General features: G+C 33.1%; 4 protein-coding genes and 1 long non-coding RNA gene across 6 annotated transcripts in view; 1 reads left to right on the top strand and 4 right to left on the bottom strand.

Moving 5' to 3' along the window:
* The window catches only part of LOC123317895, a 102,747-nt gene that overhangs the window by 15,587 nt on the left and 65,079 nt on the right, over positions 1–22,081 (top strand). The window lies entirely within an intron of this gene.
* Positions 40–2,182, bottom strand: LOC123316766 (sulfotransferase 1E1-like). The gene is made up of 7 exons (XM_044902983.1): positions 2,089–2,182; positions 1,903–2,037; positions 1,748–1,847; positions 1,122–1,308; positions 935–1,061; positions 606–700; positions 40–321 (listed from the first exon to the last, which is right to left on the bottom strand). The coding sequence occupies exons 1-7, from the start codon at positions 2,144–2,146 to the stop codon at positions 40–42; spliced, it is 984 nt and encodes a 327-aa protein (XP_044758918.1). The 5' UTR covers positions 2,147–2,182.
* Positions 3,534–11,224, bottom strand: LOC123316765. The gene is made up of 15 exons (XM_044902982.1): positions 11,044–11,224; positions 10,858–10,992; positions 10,703–10,802; positions 10,075–10,261; positions 9,888–10,014; positions 9,523–9,617; positions 9,087–9,339; positions 7,489–7,540; positions 6,398–6,468; positions 6,206–6,340; positions 5,761–5,848; positions 5,062–5,248; positions 4,519–4,645; positions 3,911–4,005; positions 3,534–3,861 (listed from the first exon to the last, which is right to left on the bottom strand). The coding sequence occupies exons 1-15, from the start codon at positions 11,099–11,101 to the stop codon at positions 3,589–3,591; spliced, it is 1,983 nt and encodes a 660-aa protein (XP_044758917.1). The 5' UTR covers positions 11,102–11,224; the 3' UTR covers positions 3,534–3,588.
* LOC123317897 lies at positions 6,803–7,681 on the bottom strand. 2 transcript variants are annotated; one of them, XR_006538214.1, is made up of 4 exons: positions 7,594–7,681; positions 7,406–7,540; positions 7,251–7,355; positions 6,803–6,974 (listed from the first exon to the last, which is right to left on the bottom strand). It is a non-coding gene; the product is annotated as an uncharacterized LOC123317897 (long non-coding RNA). The 2 variants fall into 2 exon arrangements; XR_006538215.1 differs by lacking the exon at positions 7,251–7,355.
* LOC123316764 lies at positions 12,451–21,566 on the bottom strand. Its single transcript, XM_044902981.1, has 14 exons — positions 21,413–21,566; positions 21,223–21,357; positions 19,928–20,024; positions 16,952–17,147; positions 16,686–16,812; positions 16,508–16,602; positions 16,114–16,391; positions 15,246–15,319; positions 15,054–15,188; positions 14,624–14,711; positions 13,947–14,133; positions 13,421–13,547; positions 12,829–12,923; positions 12,451–12,778 (listed from the first exon to the last, which is right to left on the bottom strand). The coding sequence occupies exons 1-14, from the start codon at positions 21,492–21,494 to the stop codon at positions 12,506–12,508; spliced, it is 1,989 nt and encodes a 662-aa protein (XP_044758916.1). The 5' UTR covers positions 21,495–21,566; the 3' UTR covers positions 12,451–12,505.

Raw genomic sequence — 22,081 nt, 5'->3', positions numbered from 1 at the left:
ACTTAGAAATTATATTTTCGATGTCAAATAACTGTTCAATCATCCTTCTTGTTGGGGATATCTAATACCTATTTTCTCGATGTTCATCTGAATCCACTCATCAGCATCGTTTATCATCTCCTCTGTGAAATGATCTCTCCAACCTCCAACCTTTCCGTTTCGAATGAAACTGATGGTCTGATTATTTTCATCTTTCATTGGAACTCTCGCAACTTTTCGGAAATTTTCGATATCCATATATTCCTCCAGTTTATCCAGTTGTTCTTCGGAAATGGGAAATTCGAGGAAATGGGATAAATCACTTATGTAAGCCCTTCTGTCCTGCAAAGAACACAATAATCCATGTCAGAAGTTCCTACATACCTAACAACGAGAAACCCAATTTGTTTTAATGCAAAGTTTTGTCCGTAAACAGATACCTACTCTTCATTTTTCACTTTTCCAGTTTGTTTAAAATTTCGAACCCCAGATTAAGATGCGTCATACACTCATACTTAACAATGACCTAAACTTCAAATGAAAGAACTGAAGGAGCTTAAGCCACAAAAGGTATAATATTGGAGCAAATCATATGAATGATAAATTCGAATATCCTGCAATCTTACCTTCTTAAAATCTTCATAGAATGCGAACATAAAGTTCTTGGAACCAATTTTTTCATATCCTTGTCTAACATGTTCGAAATATGGTCCAAACATACCTGAAATTTTTCTGATCATTCATTAACTTCTGGAAGTAGATTAACGATTTAGCTAGTTCTTTAACTTCTATACCGGAAAACTTTGTGTATTAGAAAATTTTTGTGAATATTTCATGAATATTTGATTATTTCAGTGCAATTACAATCTGCATTCCTAAATTTATGATGATTTTTATTCGATCGAATTGAAAATATCAATGAAAACATACAAAGCATTTCTGATTATTTACTCACAATTTCCATTACGAAAATATTCCCAATATTTCGGGAAATTGCCGCAAAATTTGATATGGCGGGCAGATGACTGGAGATGAAAATGAGACACGCTTACATCCTTAGGATTTCGACATATATAAATTACCTGGAATATTTATGTTAATGGAACAAAACATAACTTTTAGCAGACAAAAGCACTACTCACTTTGCATCCTTTCGTCAAGAGATCTTTTGGTAGGAGTTCAAATGGTAGATGGGTCTTTATAACCCTCCTATCCTTTCGGTTCTTGAGTTCATCCAGAGTGTTCAACATACTTTGGAAAGCGCTGACTTCTCCAGGAAATTTTGATAATATTTCCTGCATCGACTTCTCATTTATCACCAAACTTCCCCTAAGAAACAGAAATCCTCTAATGTATATTTCAAAAAGAGCAAGATTGTTGCATGCCTCCAAAAAAATATCTACCAATTTAACTCTCTCGATAAGCGAAATATATGACTTTCAACGTGAGTACGAAAAATGGAAGAAAGATCTTTTTGTAGGACTTGATTGGACATACGAATATTCTGAAAGTGATGTATCCAAAAATGTGGAATGATTAAGCCCAAAAAATGGGAAGGTTACGATACAGTAGCATATGATGCTGAAGGAGCACTCTTATACACATTCTACCTTCTGGTTTCTCCAAAAAGTTTAGCTAGAATCATTCAGTTCATCCTGATTCTTCACACAAGTCTCTGTTTGTTGAACACTTTACAACCACTAACTGAGTTTCAATATAATTGGATGGCGGTAGAAATTTTCGAATAAAAATAAAAATATGCCCTTACTCGAAAAACCGGACACGCTTATGTACACCGACTCTTCTTGTTTCTTCAAAATCCAAATCATGACTGAGTAGCCAAGCGATTTCTTCTGTAAGTGTGGTCCCTGAAAAATTTGAATGAATTCGGATCAGGGCACTATTTCATCAATTTTCACCAACCTGATCTCGGATATCCAGTGATCCATATATCGTCAGATCTCACCTCGAAACCCTTGAATGCTTCAGCTAGCTGTCTGTATTTTTTCGGGTAGAACCATTTTTTATCGCCCACTTGCACAAATCCGTCCTTCATCCCTAAGAAGTTTCGGGTTTAAACATAAAAATCGTCAAAATTTCCTAACGAACCTCTGAAGTAACTTATGAGCTCCTCATTGAGATTTTTTTCGACATCAACAATTTCCATTTCTGCTTATATTGTCAGTACTTCCGCTGTAATGAATGAAGTCAACGAATAAAAATTACTGATATAAAGCTTTTCTTTGTTTATCTTTCAATTTGAATGGTACGTCACGAAATTAAACGGAAAAATTTGGTTGAATGAACTGTACATGCCGCCTACTGATAAAATTTGACCACACCCCAAGAGGATATCGAAAACGAATTAGTTAAACTGTGTCAAATCTCCCGTATTTACCTATCAATTTATAGTGGTAGCATGTTCCTGATGAAATCTTTCTTCAACTAACATGTACATTTTTATTCAGTAGAGTAAAGGTATATTGAAAAATTTCAGTGGTGGGAAAAATCAGTGAATTATGCAGGGAAAAATAAAGGTTCGACCTTAACCTTATTATTTCCCCTATTACGTTCATCCCAATGCCCAAAGAAATAAAATAATTATTCCCTACAATATCAACCGAATTAATCTTTTTCCTAAAAAATTATCAAGATTCTTATCTTCTTCTACGGAAGTAATCATTAAGCATTTGAAGGATTCAAGAAATAAAATACAATTCTGTATTTACACACATCGACCTCGAACTTTCTATATATCTATGGACTATAGTAGTCTGGACGATTAACAAATACAAAGATTTATTAAATCATCATGTAAATATCTAGTGTTTGTTCATCTGATAAAAATGTTCCTTCGAGTCCTCTGATATTCATCTCCAACAGCAGCGATAGACAATAGTCTTTTCATTGGCCACTGAATTCCATGATTTTCACTGTTATTTAAAAATCATGTAATTCACTTATTTAGTTAATTATGGAGTTTCTTCAAGCATCGGCCATATCATCAATTCAAAAGTCTTCCTATCTGATATCGCATGAATGCGAAAATTCCAAATGGTCACGTGTGAAATTGTTTTTTCTTCTAAAACGCTAAAATTTGATTCAAATATGGCTCTCTACAGACGACGTTTTTTCTCAAGGAATTCAGCAATGGAGTGACATCCTCCTTGTTAAGAGAAATTATACTTGAAATTCATTATTAATTTGTAACTGTATTGTCCTAAAACTTTTTATGAGTTTTTCCTCCTAAAATCTCAACGAAAAGAAGAATAGTAAAAAAAAGATATTCAACAAACGTCAACTGATTAGAAAATGAAGAAATTTTATTCGATTCAATGAAATAATTCAGGCAGTTTAAAAATCGAATGTTTAGAGGTGTTTGTTTATAATTTTGAAACTCTCAACATCCTACAGCTCCGTAACTAAGCGTTTGCTCTTTTGCCTCAAAATTTCTCAGGTAATATAACCCTGAAATTATTTCATTCAATTTGGACCACTCTGCATAGGTAATAATTAATAATTCTATAAGTCGGAAGTGAAATAAACATAAACTCTTAGTGTTGATCGAATTTTATTCATTGGTAATATTTTCATACAATATTCTTATATTTATTGCACTGGATATTTGATTCCAATCCTCTTTTTATTTGCCTCAATCCACGCATCAGTTTCCTTTATCATTTCCTCCGTATAATGTTCTCTCCAACCCCCAACCTTCCCTTTTCTGACAAATTTGACCGTTTGATTCTTCACATCTTTGAGGGTATTCATTTTCTTGCTAAAATTGTCCAAACTCAAGTGATCCTCCATCTGTTTCAGTTGTTCCTCAGATAAAGAAATCTCAAGGAACTGAGCAAGCTTCGTCACGAAAGCCCTTAGGTCCTGAAACAACTGAGTTGAGAAAAAAAACTTCAGGTGTACTAATTCTTACCTTCTTGAATTCTTCGAAAAAGACGAACATGAAATTTTTCGAACCTATTCTGCTGTAAGCTTGTCCAACGTGTTCGAAATGAGGTCCAAATAAGCCTGAAAATAAGCGAATGGTTAGGAATTCCTGCAATTTGTATTTCTGGGAGTATTTGACATTTTCTTCAATTAAAGAGTTATATAAGTAGATATCTATATATCGAATAATGAATTACATGATGATGCAGAGCGAGAGTTATACTCTACAAACAAGTTTCGATGTAAATCAAATAGACATCCTGACATATTATAGGTGAACCGCTAATGAATTTTCGTCCCCATAAAGACGTCTCAATTTCATTTTCTTCAGCTTTTTGTTCAGCGTGTCCAAATTTAGGTTAAGAAGTCATCGATAATTTTTTTTATTCCTCTTCGAAAACATTATTCAACCCATATCAAAAAGGATAATTTGACGTTAAGCTGTTCAGTGAAATGAAAACAAAATGTTTAATTCACGAGTAAAATCAAATACCATGAGCATGACTGGATAAATGTCATCTTTCTCTTGTTGCTATAGATCAAGTATAACAACTCTCTCTCAAGTATAACATACACGTTTTCTGGTATACTTACAATTTCCATTCCTGAAGAATTGCAGATACTTTTCGAAATCACCGCTGAATTTAATGTGGCGAAGAGATGATTGAAGTAGGAAATACGATACACTCACATCTTTCGGATCTCTGCATATGTAAATTATCTGAAAATTTTGATAAAATCAAGCGTTTTCTCATAGAAATGCGATGAACTGAATGAATCATAAAATGCTGAATGTTTCAAATATTTCATCGTTTCTGAGATGGAAATTATATACTTGGAACCATTCTTCTATATTCTAATTTAATCGATCTCCAGTCAATTCTTAATAATAAAGCAAAAACATAATTAAAGTTCTGAAAAAAACTTAATTGAAAAGTCGTTGCAAACTGTCTTTTCGACTTCCGACGAAGAAACAAGAAAACTTTCAATTAAACTGGACAAAAGCAACTTGTATACCTTTCCATTTCATACAAGTTAGTTATGTACCATATTGTTCATAAGTTTACTTAAATACGAAAGAATTTTTGGGAATGTCTGTTCACATTTCCATACCCTTTTAGAGAAAAAGGTACTAACCTTGCATCCTTTCTTTATAACATCATCGGGCAATAATTCCAAGGGTAAATGTGTTTTTATAACCCTCCTTGTCTTATCCTGTTCAAGGTACTTCAATGTTTCCTTCTTTCTCGTGAAACTAAATTCTTCATCCGGACATTGCTGTAATATTTCTTCCACCGTTTTGTCGTTTAACACCAAACTATTTCTAAAGACAGGAAGAAAGTGAATTTCAATTATTTGTAATCATTGAGTTGAAATTACAATATCATATATTTTTGTGTATCAGTTGTAATCAAAGAAAAAGTCAACTTTTCTAAAACTGTCGCAAACAGATTAATTGCAGTCGTAACACCTTATAGGTTGACAGCTAGCCATATAAATTATACTTTCAAGGCCCTATGAAATTTATTGAAAACTATCTTGCTTTCCCATGGAAGGAAGCCTTTTTCAAGATTCATATTTACATATATATTAAAAAAATGGACTACTTGAATTTGTATGAAAAAAGGAATGAAATTATGGCGATTCAGTGAATAAGGAAAATGTTTCAATACATTTTTCTCCCATTCCAAGCTTCGTTAGACCCTCCTTTAAGCCATAACTCTTCAAAAAAGTTTCGCACGAGAATTCTCTGACGATTTGATATGTCGAGAAAAAAATATTTGAAAAACTTAATTTCAGTTTGATCTAACTTAAACGTAGATTGTTCTGTCTTACTCAAAAAGCCTGGGTCTGAATGTTTTCACTCCCTCAAAATCCAAATTGTGGCAGAGTAACCAAACTATTTCTTCAGTTAAAGTGGTTCCTGTTGAAAAATAGGATCATTATTATTCTGTTTATTCAATGAATTATTGAAATGATAAACAGTCCCCTCAAGAATAAAGTCATGATCAGGAAATGAATTGTTCTTACAATTTGAACACTGTACTATTTGCTAATAATTCATTTCGAATTTGAAAACTATTAGTTGGTTCACCTATCTCAACAACTTCTTGTGGTCTGTCATAAGAAATAATATAATGATGATATAATAATTACTCTATCTGATACGGTAATGGAATATCCATATAACAAGAAGTACAGGGTGTCTTTCAGTATCAAATTGCATAGAACTGAGTATTTTCCTATTGAAACAGTAAAAAAAAAAAAATTTTACACATGCCTGATCTCGGGTATCCCATGATCCATACATCATTCGATCTGACCTCAAAATTTTTGTACTCTTCAGCAAGTTTCCTGTATTTCACGGGAAGGAACCATTTTTTTTGACCAACTTGTACATATCCATCCTTCTCCCCTGAAAATTATACTTGCAGTTCAAGAAACTATCGGGAAATTTCAAGTCTAAATCAACCTTTAAAATGATTCAATAACTCATTGTTGAGGCTCTGCTCAACATCTACTATCTCCATTGCGACAACTCTACTAGTAGACGATATTCTAACTCAGTCAACTTGACTGATAAATGTGGAATGAAACAAATGTAATAATACCTTTCCTTATCATCCACCTCAGGGAAAAAACTCCGACGTACAATTTATTTCGTATTTCGATGTTTATCTTATATCAATTGTCTAGGTTGCTAACCACGATAAAATAACATTTAAAGAATATCAATATTTGTAGTTGAATATTTGTACGAGTCAAAGACTCACCCTGTATATCCACGAAAACTGAACTAAGAATATACTGCAATAGATGAGATTATATATAGGTATTAAGTTACCTTACATCCTTTTTGTTTTGTTTTTTGTTTTTTGAATATGTCATCAGGTAATAGTTCGAATGGTAAATGAGTCTTTATGACTCTCCTACTTTTCTCTTCTCTTAAGGCATTCAAAATGTTTCTTCGTCGAATGAAGTTAGCTGCTTCTCCTGGAAACTGTTCAATCGTCTCTTTTTCCTTCTTTTCGTTTATGACAACATCTAATCTGAAATTCAGAATTGAAATAAATGCATATAACAAGCGGGTTTATCGAAAAAATATTGAAATACCAAGGTAATCGCATCTTCTAGAACTTTTTCAGTAAAAAATCATAAAATTATGGTTAACAAAAAAAATGTGTCTAGGAAACTATTAAATGAGTTTTACCGAAAATTTTCCTCCAATTCATTCTCAATTTCATGAATTGGCTCTACTTATTCCACGATAAAAACGACAGATATGGATATGCGCTACATAAATCGAAGTAAGCAGCGATTCTTACTCGAAAAACTTGACACGACACGTGTTGACAATTCAATTCCCCTCGCTTCATCGAAATCCAAATCGTGACTAAGTAGCCATACAATTTCCTCCGTGAGAGAAGTACCTAAAATGTTATTGAGTTAATTAAAAAAAAATCTAAATTCAATTCTTTACCTGATCTTGGAAATCCTGTGATCCATATATCATCGGGTCTAACCTCGAAATTTTTCAATTCTTCTGCAGTCTTTCTATATCACCAGGGGTAGAACCATTTCCGTTCTCCGACCTGCACGAAACCATCTTTTTGAGCTGAAAATTCACGGTGTTAATGAGTTGAGACAGGTTCTAAGGTGATATCGAACCTTCATAATCCTTTTTGAGTTGCGCGTTTAGATTTTCTTCGATATCTACAATCTCCATCTGGCTTCTAGGTTCAGAGTAAAAATTACAATCACCAACCGGTCGGAAAAGTTTATCAGAAATGAAACAATTATCATACAGAACAATGATCAACGCAATATTGACTTTTCGTTATATCAATGAGTAAAGTATATTTATTGAATCGCAGACGATAAGTGCGCACCTATATTCATGAAAAAAAAAATTTAACTTAGAGTTGTATCCTGTTGAAATAAATGTTTTTTTCGGTATCTCTTCCACTTTATCTTTTTTTCATTTTATCCTCAACTTTTTCGATATCTTCGTCGTTATCTTCCTCTAGGATTACAATGAGGAAAATATATTTTTAATTTTTTAATTCCATCTACGAAATTCTTCGATGTGCTTCACTTCTGCACTAAAAGTCCTGCATTCACACATTTTCGTGAATCATCATTTCAAACAAGAAGGTATAGTCCTCTTCCTTATTTTAATTCGAATGTATAATTGCCCAATATTGAAATAACAGAAACAGATCTCCTTAAATCTGAATGAAAATGAAAAGTAGTTGGAAACTGCCTGTACTAAATGCTTCCATGCTTTTTATTCGAGTCTCACCTAATCTCTATGCAATGCTCAAATTTATTTTCAAATTTGTGCCCTACTTCCTTCAGCATTCAATGATCAATTCATAAATTAATATAAAAAATCAGGATAAATACGTTTTTCTACAAGCGTGCGCGTTCAACATTTTTCCCGCACACATTCCAAGTTGCAAAGAGTCACTTTCCCAAAAGGTGCGGGAAAAACGCCTGCTATTTCTTTCCCGCACGCATTTGCGTGCGGGAATGGATTAGCAGGGGTTTTTCCCGCACGCAAATATTATAGAGTAAATTAAATTCTATCATGTTTCTATGCACAGAACGTCAACGATGAGAAATGAAGTAACGACATGCAGAATTACGTCTGTCATTATATATCAATTAATCAAATGAGATATGATCTGTTTCGTGAAATGGATACATTTATATATAACAAGCGCTTGTAGAAAAAATATTGTTCCTAACTCTTGCGGAAAGTGTCTTGCCCGCACTCAACTGCTTACCCGAACTCTGCTTCGCATCGTTCGGGCAACGGCAGTTTCGTGCGGGCAAGTATCACTTTCCGCACTTGATAGGAAAATAACTATTATGGTTTAGGAAAAAAGTGTTTCCATATAAAATATTTGTTCGAATTCAAGACTCATTATGTATAATTCAATTTTTCAATTTAATTTTGGTACCCACTATAAAAGTGTTTCATTGAATAATTTGTGTTCGAATTCTGTTTATTTTAAACAAGAAATATTGACATTTATATATCGATATAACGTTAGCAAGATCAGGAAAAAATATGGCAGTGGAAGTGTCACTTTGAAATTATATTTTCGATGTCGAATAACTGTTCGATCATGCTTCTTGTTGAGGGTATCTAATACCTATTTTCTCGATATTCATCTGAATCCACTCATCAGCATCGTTTATCATCTCCTCTGTGAAATGATTCCTCCATCCTCCAACCTTTCCATTTCGAATGAAACTCATGGGCTGATTATCTTTATCTTTCATAGGAGCTCTCGCAACTTTTCGGAAATTTTCGATATCCATATACTCTTCCAGTTTTTCCAGTTGTTCTTCGGAAATGGGACATTCGAGAAAATGGGATAAATCACTAATGTAAGCCCTTCTGTCCTGCAAAGAACACAATAATCCATGTCAGAAGTTCCAACATACACAGGTTCAAATTGAGCAAATGTCAACTAAATACTAATTACCTACTCTTAATTTTTCACTTCAATTGACTACACTACAATTAAATCCAGGTATAACATGAGATCACCAACAACATTCACCTGGAATATCCTGCATTCTTACCTTATTGAAATCTTCATAAAATGCGAACATAAAGTTCTTGGAACCAATTTTGTCATATCCTTGTCTAACATGTTCGAAATATGGTCCAAACATACCTGAAAATTGTATTGGTCATTCATTAGATGTTGCAAGTAGATTATATTCAGTTAGTTCCTTTTACTTCTATAGATACCGAAAATTTTTGTGTATTAGAAAATTATTTCAAATATTTCATGAATATTTGATTTGATGCAGAAGGTTGTTAGCGCTGAAGAACTGAAGAATTATTTTAGTGCAATTACAATGTGCAGAACCATGATGATTTTATTCGATCAAATTGAAAGTATTTATGAAGACATTCAAACCATTTCTGATTATTTACTCACAATTTCCATTACGAAAATATTCCCAATATTTCGGGAAATTCCCGCAAAAGTTGACAAGGCGAGCGGATGATTGAAGATGGAAATGAGACACGCTTACATCCTTAGGATTTCTACATATATAAATTACCTGAAATATTTATGTTAATGGAACAAAATATAATTTTTAGGAGACAATAGGACTACTCACTTTGCATCCTTTCTTCAAGAGATCTTTTGGTAGGAGTTCAAATGGTAGATGGGTCTGTATAACCCTCCTACCCTTTTGGTTCTTGAGTTCATCCAGAGTGTTCAACATGCTTTGGTAACTGCTGAGTTCTCCAGGAGATTTTGATAATAACTCCTGCATTGACTTTTCATTTATCACCAAACTTCCCCTAAGAAACAGAAATCCTCTAATGTATAGGTATTAATAAGAGCAAGCTTGTTGCATGCTCCCAAAAAAATATATCTATATACCCATTTAGTCTCTCTCGATAAGTGAAACATATGACTTTGAACGTATTACCAAAAAAGAAAAAAGTTCTTTTATTTTTGTAGGATTTGATTGGACATACGAATATTATAAAAGCTTAATTCATTCATTCAAATTCCTCGCATTTCCTGCAAGTAGGAAGGAATGCTGACAGACATCAGATGTATCCAAAAATGAGAAATGGTTAGGTCCAAAATATGGGAAGAAAGTTTGGCTAGATACATTCAGTTGGGCACTCCACAACTACTAACTGAGTTTCAATATAATTGGATGGGTATTCCTCGAATATTGAAGAAAATAAGCGCATGAAAATATTCGAAAAAAAATAAAAATATGTCCTTACTCCAAAAACCAGACGCGCTTGTTCACACCGATATTTCTTGCTTCTTCAAAATCCAAATCATGACTGAGTAGCCAAGCGATTTCTTCTGTCAGTGTGGTCCCTGAAAAATTTGAATGAATTCGGATCAGGGCACTCTTTCATCAATTTTCACCAACCTGATCTCGGATATCCAGTGATCCATATATCGTCAGATCTCACCTCGAAACCCTTGAATGCTTCAGCTAGCTGTCTGTATTTTTTTGGGTAGAACCATTTTTTATCGCCCACTTGCACAAATCCGTCTTTCATCCCTGAGAAGTTTCGAGTTTAAACATAAAAATCATCGAAATTTCCTAACGAACCTCTGAAGTAACTCATGAGCTCCTCATTGATTTTTTTTTCAACATCAACAATTTCCATTTCTGCTTATATTGTCAGTACTTCCGCTGTAATGAAGTCAACGAATAAAAACTACTGATATAAAGCTTTTCTTTGTTTATCTTTCAATTTGAATGGCACGTCACGAAATTAAACGGAAAAATTTGGTTGAATGAACTGTACTTGCCTACTGATAAAATTTAACCACACCCCAAGAGGATATCGAAAACGAATTGATGAAACTGTGTCAAATCTCCCGTATTTACCTATCAATTTATAGTGAACACTTGGTATCATGTTCCTGATGAAATCTTTTTTCAACTAACATGTAGATTTTTATTCAGTAGAGTGAAGGTATATTGAAAAATTTCAGTTGTTGTAAAAATCTGTGAATTAGGCAGGGAAAAATAAAGGTTTGACCTTAATTCTATTATTTCCCCTATCTCAATACCCAATACCCAAAGAAAAAAAATAATTATCTCCTGCTACATCAACCAAGTCAATCTTTTTCCTAAAAAATTATCAAGATTCTTATCTTCTTCTACGGAAGAAATCATTATCCATTTGAAGGATTCAAGAAATAAAATTCAATTCTGTATTTACACACATCGACCCCGAACTTTCTATATATCTATGGACTATAGTAGTCTGGACGATCAACAAATACAGAGTTTGATCAAATCATATTGTGAATATCTAGTGTTTGCTCATCAGATAAAAATGTAATCATGTAATTCAGTGATTTAGGTACTTAATGGATTTTCATCAAGTATTGGCCACATCAATTCAAAAGTCTCTCAATCTGATATCGAAGAAATTCGAAAATTCCATAGAGTCTCAAGTGAAATTGTTTTTTTTTTGAAACGCTATAAATGCTTGCTTATATTTGATTCAAATAATTTTTGCAAATTTTCTAAACGCCCTCTTCGGAAGAAGTTTTTTTTAAGAAATTCAACCTCTTTGTAAACAGAATTTGTACTTAAAAATTCATCTATTTTTAACTGTATTTTCCCCTTAAACTTTCTATGGGTTTTCCCTCCTAAAATCTTCACGAAGGAATAACAATAAGAAAAGGTTAGTAAGAAATGCTTCTGCCTAAGTAGTTCCTTCCCTCGAAAAGATATTTAACAAACGTCAACTGGTTGGAAAATGAAGAAATCTGATTCGATTCAATGAAATAATTCAGGCAGTTTAAAAATCGAATGTTAAGAGGTATTTGTTCATAATTTTGAAACTCTCAACATCCTACAGCTCCGTAACTAAGCGTTTGCGTTTTTGCCTCAAAAATTCTCAGGTAATATATCCCTGAAATTATTTAATTGAATTTGGAACACTTTGTATAGGTAATATTTAATAATTCTGTAAGTCGGAAGTGAAATAAACGTAAAATCTTAGTGTTGATCGAAATTTATTCATTCTTCATGTTTTCATACAATATTCGTATATTTATTGCACTGGATATTTGATTCCAATCCTCTTTTTATTTGCCTCAATCCACGCATCAGTTTCCCTGATCATTTCCTCCGTATAATGTTCTCTCCAACCCCCAACCTTCCCTTTTCTGACATAGTTGACCGTTTGATTTTTCACATCTTTGACGGTATTCATTTTCTTGCTAAAATTGTCCAAACTCAAGTGATCTTCCATCTGTTTCAGTTGTTCCTCAGATAAAGAAATCTCAAGGAACTTAGCAAGCTTCGTCACGAAAGCCCTTAGGTCCTGAAACAACTGAGTTGACAAAAAAAAACTCTAGGAGTACTAATTCTCACCTTCTTGAATTCTTCGAAAAAGACGAACATGAAATTTTTCGAACCTATTCTGCTGTACGCTTGTCCAACGTGTTCAAAATGAGGTCCAAATAAGCCTGAAAATAAGCGAATGGTTAGGAATTCCTGCAATTTGTATTTCTGGGAGTATTTCACATTTTCTTCAATTATATAAGTAGGTATATATCAAATAATGAATTACATGATCATGCAAAGCGAGAGTTATACTCTACAAACAAGTTTCGATGAAACAAATTTAAAGTTATAAGTTATAAGGAAATTCTGACATATTATAGGTGAACCGCTAATGAATTTTTGTCCCCATAAAGACCTCTCAATTTCATTTTCTTCAGCTTTTTGTTCAGCGTATCCAAATTGAGGATAAGAAGTCATCGATCTTTTTTTTTTATTCCTCTTCGACAACATTATTCAACCCATAGCAACAAGGATAATTTGACGTTAAGCTATTCAGTGAAATGAAAAATTTTTAATTCACGAGTGAAATCAAATACCATGAGCATGACTGGATAAATGTCATCTTCCTTTTGTTGCTATAGATCAAAAGTATAATATACACGTTTTCTGGCATACTTACAATTCCCATTCCTGAAGAATTGCAGATACTTTTCGAAATCACCGCTGAATTTAATGTGGCGAAGAGATGATTGAAGTAGAAAATACGATACACTTACATCTTTCGGATCTCTGCATATGTAAATTATCTGAAAATTTTGATGAAATCAAGCGTTTTCCCATAGAAATGCGATCGAAATAAATGAATTATAAAATGCTCAATGTTTCAAATATTTCATCGTTTCTGAAATGGAACCATTCTTCTATATTCTAATTTAATCGATCTCCAGTCAATTCTTAATAATGAAGCAAAAACATAATGAACGTTCTGAAGAAAACTTAATTGAAAAGTTGCAAACTGTCCTGTCGACTTTCGATGAAGAAACAAGAAAACTTCCAATTAAACTGTACGAAAGCAACTTGTATACCTTTCCATTTCATACAAGTTAGTTATGAACCATATTGTTCATAAGTTTACTTAAAGACGAACGATTTTTTGGGAATGTCTGCTTATATTTCCATAGCCATTTATAGAAGAAGATACTAACCTTGCATCCTTTCTTTATAATATCATCGGGCAATAATTCCAAGGGTAAATGTGTTTTTATAACCCTCCTTGTCTTATCCTGTTCAAGATACTTCAATGATTCCTTCTTTCTGTTGAAACTAATTTCTTCATCCGGACATTGCTGTAATATTTCTTCCACCGTTTTGTCGTTTAACACCAAACTATTTCTAAAGATAGGAGGAAAGTAAATTTCAATTATTTCATTGAGTTGAAATTACAATATTATATATTTTTGTGTATCAGTTGTAATCAAAGAGAAAGTCAACGTTTCTAAAGCTGCCGCAATCAGATTAATTGTTCTAGTAACAAATCAGTACCTCTCATTGGTTGACAGCTAGCCATATAAATTATACTTTCATGGCCCTATGAGATTTATTGAAAGCTATCTTGCCTTCCCATCGAAGGAAGCTTTTTTCAAGATTCATAGTTATATATTAAAAAATGGACTTGAACGGGTATGAAAAAAGGAATAAAATTATAGCGATTCAGTGAATTAGGAAAATGTTTCAATACATTTTTCTCCCATTCCAAGCTTCTTCAAGCAATAACTCTTCAAAAAAGTTTCAATTCTCTGATGATTTGAATTGTCGAGAATAAAATATTTGTAAAACTTAATTTCAGTTTGATCTAACTTAAATGTAGATTGTTCTGTCTTACTCAAAAAGCCTGGGTCTGAATTTTGTCACTCCCTCAAAATCCAAATTGTGGCAGAGTAACCAAACTATTTCTTCAGTTAAAGTTGTTCCTGTTGAAAAATAGGATCATTATTATTCTGTTTATTCAATGAATTATTAAAATGATAAACGGTACCCACAAGGATAAAATCATGATCAGGAAATGAATTGTTTTTACGATTTGAACACTATACCATTTGCTAATAAATCATTTTGAATTTGAAAACTATTAGTTGGTTTACCTATCTCAACAATTTTCTGTGGCCTATCATAAGAAATAATATAATAATTACTCTATCTGATACGGTAATGGAATATCCATATAACAAGAAATACAGACTGTCTTTCAGTATCAAATTGCATAGAACTGAGTATTTTCCTATTGAAACAGTAGAAGAAGATTTAACACATGCCTGATCTCGGGTATCCCATGATCCATACATCATCCGATCTGACCTCAAAATTTTTGTACTCTTCAGCAAGTTTCCTGTATTTCACCGGAAGGAACCATTTTTTTTGACCAACTTGTACATATCCATCCTTCTCCCCTGAAAATTATACTTGCAGTTCAAGAAACTATCGGGAAATTTCAAGTGTAAATCAACCTTTAAAATGATTCAATAGATCATTGTTGAGACTCTGCTCAACATCTACTATCTCCATTACAACTTTACTAGAACTTTAGTAGACGATATTCTAACTCAGTCAACTTGACTGATAAATGTGGAATAAAACAAATGTAATAATACATTCCCTTATCATCCACCTCAGGGAAAAACAGACAGACGTACCATTCATTTCGTATTTCGATGTTTATTTTATATCAATTGTCTAGGTTGCTAACCGAGATAAAATAAAATTTGAAGAATATCAATATTTGTAGTTTCCTCGTTAATTTTTCCACACTGCCTCAACATTCGGAGATTTCCTTTATGATACTACACTGAAATCGAAAGAAAATCATCAGCATAGTTTCAAAGAAATTTCAAAATTGATCTGCCTACACGATTTTGTCTATAAGTATAAGGGCATTCTTTTAGTGATGATGTTCATGGACCTATATATAGGCTTCTGCAAAGAACTCAGAGTTCATTCATATCTACCCTGTTTATTCATAGTTTAGAGTTATGAAATATGACTGAGAGGAAAATAAACGAAAATAGTTTCATTTGTTTATTTAGGTATAATTGTCTTACATATTTATAACAGTATTTTACGCAAAAGCTCTCATGCACAATTTTTCATATTCATTTTTACGTAACTCTTTCTTGATACCCTGTTTGGTGGACCAATTTGGTATAATGGTAGATCTGAATTGAAAAGCTTGCACTAGTAAAATCTCGAATGTTTGCTTGAAACATTACTATATTATAATATTTATAATAGTTTTAAAGCTATCAGTAGGAATGAGATAAGTCGCATTGAATAGCTAATTTCATTCAATACGTTCATTTTTTATCACAGCAAATTCTTCATTTTGGCCAGATTATGCCAATTTCTCTGCTCATCTTTTCAATTAAAACATCGGCGTCCTCGTTCATCTCAACAGTAAAATATTCCTTCCATCCTCCAACTTTACCTTTTCTCACAAATTCGACCTCATTGTTATCCGCATCTTTGGTGTTTTTCGAGACAGCGGGGTTCTTCTTGAAATTTTCGAATTTCAGATGGTCCTCCAACCTTCGCAAATCTTCTTCGGTGACAGGACGGTCAAGGAAGTTGGCGATCTTAGTGATGTATCCTCTGAGATCCTGGAAATTAAATCTTGTACCTAGTCCAATTTGAAAGAGTGTTTTTAGAATTTCAAAGAAGGATAAATTTATTAACAATAAGAGTGAGTAAAATAGCATATGTCAAAAGCACTCACCCTCCTAAGGTCTTCGTAATGAACAAAGAGGATATTTGGTTGATTTCTCATTTCGTACGCCTGTTTGATATGCTCGAAGTAAGGCCCAAAGCTACCTATAATTGAATTTATTTGAATTCGTTCAGAGAGAACTCTTCAAATGCTGAGGTTGAACAAGAAAACAAGTTAAGTTACTTACATTCACCGTTTTTGAAGTGGTTCCAATATCTTTTGAAATCACCGGTGTAGTCCAAATGCCAGGATCCTTTCTCATAGTGATAGTACGACACTGCAACATCTTTAGGCTGACGACAAACATAGACCACCTGAAATCATCAATCCATTTAAACCACGATGTTCATTAAACGCACAAAACTTTAATATAAGAAGATAAAGGTGTTGAGTAAACTCATTTCAAGGTGGGAGTGGGAATAATAGGTTTACATTTCTATAAAGTACACTCACTTTGCAACCCTTTCTTATAATATCATCTGGTAAAAGTTCGAAAGGGAAATGGGTTTTGATAACTCTCCTTTTCGTATCATCCTCCAAGAGACGCAAAGTACTCTCAATGCATTCAGTGAGACGTGGTAGTTCCTCGTCTTCTGGAAAGAGCTTGGCTCTCTCAGCGGTTGTCTTGTTATTAAAGACAACTTCTAGTCTGAAAATGAAAAAATTTTGAATAAAACTCTGCAAGTATCAGGCATTTGTAATAATTTTATTCGTATTCCAAAATGTTCCCTTTTCGAATTCACTTTAGATAGTGAAAAATACTGAAAACTGTTACAAAATCAAGTAATTTTGCTGAAAAATACAGTTTTATCTACAGCCATATCAAGAAAGGTGTATTTTTCAGTGGCGGATTTACCATAGAGGCTAAGTAGGCTGCAGCCTAGGGCGGCAGATTTCAGGGGGCGGCAAATTTGGGGACAATTTTGTTTGCACGAATTATAGAAATTGAAATACTTGTATTTCATAGATATTTTAATATCTATCTACATCTGATTTTCCCTAATTATAAAAAAACTGACCAAGTAGTGCATCATTACTATTTTCCTGTTTCACTCTTATTTCGGCTGCTTTGGACTCTATACTGAAACTTCGTGAGGGTGAAAAATTTTGGTGAAACCAGATTCTGAATCATTGGGATGTGTTTCTTCGTCTCCTACGAAAACACAATTCAAGAAATGTTTGTCCAGAAGTTCGTATCTATGGCTCTATTTACAAGGTGAGCAAAATTGGTTGTCTACTGAGGGGATCTCAAGAACTATCGCAGCTATAAAAAAAACGGATTACACATTCTCAAGCTCTTTTTTACATGACTAATCCAAATCTGGAAACAGAACCGGCCTATCATTTCTAGATTTTGAGTTATAATCAAAAATTTGGATTTTGATGAATTCGAAAAGTTCTCATAGCTTTTTTGTGTTTGAAGTTACATATCTGAAACTTACCTTCTTAGTCACTTTTATACGTAGATTCTACTGACAGAATTTATTTTTTCCAATTCAAAAATAACAAATTCAATGAAATTTTGCATTAAAAAAAAAACGAAAGTTCGCCTAATGTTTCGAAATGAAAAAATATTTGGTGCTCGTCAGTGGATTCTACGTAAAAAAGGGTCTGTAAAAGGTTCAAGTTTCAGATCTTTAACTCCAAAGACAGAAAACTTATGAGAACTTTTCGAAAAATTTCATTTTTTGCTAATAACTCAAAAACGGTTTTCACCATTCTTTGTTTCTCTGAAATAGAGCTCGAGAATGTGTCATCTGTTTTCTTCCAGCTTCCATAGTTCTCGAGTTTCCATCAGTAGACAAAGAATTTTGCCCACCCTCTGTAATACACCAGCGACTAATTCTTCGGGTGAGAGAAGCTTTTTTTGCCTGAAAAAGGTGAAAAGTTAGGTACCTAAGAACCATATTAAGCCAAGAAAAGCTGAACGCTTTGGCTGTTTTGTGTATAAAGTCAAAATTTCGTATGACGACATCGCAGAAAGATATTTTCACAGCGGGTTTCATAAAACTTTGATTGTGCCATCAACGCTTGATTTCAAAAAAGAAATCACTGAAACCTTTTCATTGCTGAATATATTGAACAAGTAGCCATAATTTGATACGAGAATGATATTATGAATGATCATGACTGAATTATCGATTGAAAACAAATTGACGTCTTCTGTTGGTCAATCAAGCGTTGATTCCCTGATCAAGCTTTATGAAACCTGAGGTGAGACTTTTATGACTTACATTCCTATTTTATTGTCATCATCAGTTAGATTGTGACCATATAATACATATAATAATATGAATTGTAGGGAAGGTCTTTTTTTTTGTGCCCCTGCTTAGTTACAGCCCCCAAAAGATGGCACACGAAAAGCAGTTTTTGTTTTTTTTTATTGAAAATTAATAAACTTTCACGTATTAAATCAAGCAGATATTTTATACGGGCGAGAAGGCATTAAAAAAATTTTGGTTCTGTTCGTCTATGATAGAAAGGGGTAGAAAAATCCATTCCTGATCCTTGCTTCGCATGAAATTTTTTCGATATTCATATCTTATAATAAAAAATTAACTTTGGATAACTTATGGCCATATGCACCGTTTCATTAAACGAGATTAATTCCTTATACATCCTTTTTTTCCATAGAGATTCTATGCTTAAACGTCGTTTTAGAGCTTAAACTTCGTTCAATCAAACGGTGCATACCACCATTGATCCATTCTCAAAAAATCATCTTGAGATTTTTGTCACATAGACTAATCAAGATAATTGTGTGCACAAACGCAGAAATATTCAATATGCACTTTGTTTTTACGCGAATGTTTCCAAGAAACCAAGGGACCTTATTTATTAAGAATGGATCAAGCTATCCAAAATCAATCGTTGCGTTGTAAAAATGATCTGGAAACTCGGGAACTGACACATCAATTCCCTAGGTCACAATAATTATTACGAGTAGTTATTAGGACCAACGTGTACAAATCTCTAAGTTACATTTTCACTGACACAAAAATTGTCATTAATATTTTGAACTAAATAATTATGGTAAGGGCGGCAAAATTTGAATAGCCTACTGGCGGCAAATATGTAAATCCGCCACTGGTATTTTTATTAAATCATTTCATATAATTCAGAATGTAGTAAAACTTTCAAATAATGATCCAGTCTTTCAAACTGTTCTTAGGCTGTTTCGGCTTCAAAATATTTGAAAATAAGATCTTTTCTATAAGTGAAATATTTTTCATTAGAAAAATTAGATAGAATTGACTTCCTCCTGATAAAAATTCTCAAAATATAATATTTAAATTCACAGAGTAGGCGAAAAGTTCCAAAAATCTCGTTTCTTATTGAGTTGATTTATCCAGAAACCCTCCTCTATAAAATTTAAGTGCAAAGTTGTTAGCTGTTGAAAGATAAATTCTCATATTTCCATAAACTTACTCATAATACCGTACTCTTTCATCCAGGTCCTCTTTTGCTGCTTCAAAATCCAAATTGTGACAAAGAAGCCAAACCAACTCTTGAGTTACTGTAGTACCTGAGAATTACTTATGTTTCAAATAGAATTAGAACGAGAAATTTCAGCACTCATGTGTGTAGAGTGAGTGGAAAGTACTATTCATGGTACATATATACCATTTTGTAGCACAATATTCGAGTAGGTTAATTTATTGTTTCAAATTGCTCAATTCTTCATGCATAATTGGGGAGTAAAGCTGTTATTTTGGCGTGAACGTTTTTCAAAATTATTTCGTAAGTTTTGAAAGAAACGTCTTCTGACGTTGCAACGGTGACGTCATACACAAAAATGTTTGAAAATATCATTGATTTTCTTCGAACAGCAACCCTATTTTTTTGCCATTAATGGAAACACGTTCTGTTCGGTTTTAACCATCTAGATCTTTTTCTTATTATAGACATGAAATGGCTGAACACACTGAATTTCATGTTTCGAAAAATACTATCCTACGAAAGAGGCACGTTTTTGATAACACTTCAAAAAGATACATTACTCCTGAATTGTTTGTGATTGTCCTCAAAAATCATTGAAAAGAAACGATCAGAAATCAGTAAGTTTAATCACTTCATCCCAATAAAAAAGGGTATATATTATGTGTTTTGTGCTGTACTATTTACAGCACTCTGTATATTATAAAAAAAACTATGAATATGTGGTATACAATTTCATTTTCAAGAAAGATTTTCGTCTCGTGCATGAGCAGTATTAAAATTAGATTCGTTCACTGTCTATGATGTTCAATTGAAGAGTGGAAAATTAAACAATAATTAGGATGTTCTGAGTTCAACAAATTAAGGTGAAGAAGTTTCGCAAATTTCATGTAATGATGCAGATATTATTCGAATTGAATAAAGCGCAAATTATCTGCAATGTTTATTTATGTTTTAATAATACTAAATGATTAATGCTGGTATTAATTATATCAGAAATGATGAGATACCAAATATTATATTATTTGTCAAGATATTCCGAAGTATATGAGATAAAGCATGAGAAACCTTTTCGACACTTTCATTTCATTTTTAAACCAGAAAATTTCAAACTCTCTAACGCGCACTAGTTGATTCACATAAAATCCAGTATCCAAATCATTTAAGTCCAAGTGAGTTATCACAAAGAGCAACTGAATTTATACTCCCTTCTAAGAAACATCGCGAAGGTACAGCAAACATTTACAAGCAATTTGCCAATACAGGTACTTGATTGACTAACTCACCTGACCTAGGAAATCCAGTAATCCAAACATCGTCTGGCCTCACTTCGAAATTCTTATATTTTTCCGCCAATTTTTCATATTTCGCGGGATACAGCCATTTCTTGGTACCAACCTGAACGAATCCATCCTTTTCACCTGTAAAGTGAGGCAGGTCAATGAAAAAATTCTCATTCCGACTCAAGACACCTGCCTCGCCAATATTTTTTCAAATCGTCCTTCAACTTTCCCTCCACATGAGATATATGCGAGGAATTCTTGAAGTTCACTGACATGTCAAATTTTCAATAGTGTTTTGATCCACCAAGAGACTGGGGAAAAACGTCGAGAGCTTTGCGGTAGATTTGTTTTATATAGTGGCCGACGTGCTAAAGATAAATCTTAGCTAATTTGAATTATTGCGGATTCAGGATAGTACTAGTGAAATTGGACAACTATGCAAAAAAATTACAGCTGCACATAATCAAAATACATTTGTGGAAGGAAATATCAACGAGTTTTTTCAAGTCGATCGAAAAATTATTGCAAGACTAATAAGACGACGTGCAAATATTTTTTTTCAACTTAAAAATAACATTTGAATAACGGCAGTAGGTTTATAATATCAAAAAACTTATGCTTATTTCAAAATATCCACCCATTACCATGGAAAATTCATGATACATTTTTATTGTTATTCTATTCATAAATAAACTGAGGTCCTAAATGAATTTTACTGAGTACGATCCTGACAAACCACTGTAAAGACGTTCCAATTCAACAAATTAGCGGTACACATGATTCAGCTTGTAAATCCCATGTATATGATAAAGGGGAATCCCTGTTTACCCACATACGAATCGTTCGATTAATTTGTAATCGC

This window comes from Coccinella septempunctata, chromosome 7, assembly GCF_907165205.1.
Source record: "Coccinella septempunctata chromosome 7, icCocSept1.1, whole genome shotgun sequence".
Lineage (NCBI taxonomy): Eukaryota > Metazoa > Arthropoda > Insecta > Coleoptera > Coccinellidae > Coccinella > Coccinella septempunctata.
The sequence above is the reverse complement of the archived record's forward strand: the minus strand, read 5'-3'. Positions and strand labels throughout refer to the sequence as shown.

What these genes read in the sequence shown, in the direction of transcription:
- LOC123316766 (XM_044902983.1), bottom strand. Translation starts at nt 2,146, where the DNA reads ATGGAAATTGTTGATGTCGAAAAAAATCTCAATGAGGAGCTCATAAGT. An exon ending in CACTGGATATCCGAGATCAG is followed by an intron (nt 1,848 to 1,902) that starts GTTGGTGAAAAT and finishes CAAATTTTTCAG; the next exon opens with GGACCACACTTACAGAAGAA. An exon ending in AAGCGTGTCCGGTTTTTCGA is followed by an intron (nt 1,309 to 1,747) that starts GTAAGGGCATAT and finishes TCTGTTTCTTAG; the next exon opens with GGGAAGTTTGGTGATAAATG.
- LOC123316765 (XM_044902982.1), bottom strand. Translation starts at nt 11,101, where the DNA reads ATGGAAATTGTTGATGTTGAAAAAAAAATCAATGAGGAGCTCATGAGT. An exon ending in CACTGGATATCCGAGATCAG is followed by an intron (nt 10,803 to 10,857) that starts GTTGGTGAAAAT and finishes CAAATTTTTCAG; the next exon opens with GGACCACACTGACAGAAGAA. An exon ending in TTATAAAGAAAGGATGCAAG is followed by an intron (nt 4,646 to 5,061) that starts GTTAGTACCTTT and finishes CAAAATTTTCAG; the next exon opens with ATAATTTACATATGCAGAGA.
- LOC123316764 (XM_044902981.1), bottom strand. Translation starts at nt 21,494, where the DNA reads ATGTCAGTGAACTTCAAGAATTCCTCGCATATATCTCATGTGGAGGGA. An exon ending in TTTGAAAAAATATTGGCGAG is followed by an intron (nt 21,358 to 21,412) that starts GCAGGTGTCTTG and finishes CTCACTTTACAG; the next exon opens with GTGAAAAGGATGGATTCGTT. An exon ending in TACTGGATTTCCTAGGTCAG is followed by an intron (nt 20,025 to 21,222) that starts GTGAGTTAGTCA and finishes AGTAATTCTCAG; the next exon opens with GTACTACAGTAACTCAAGAG.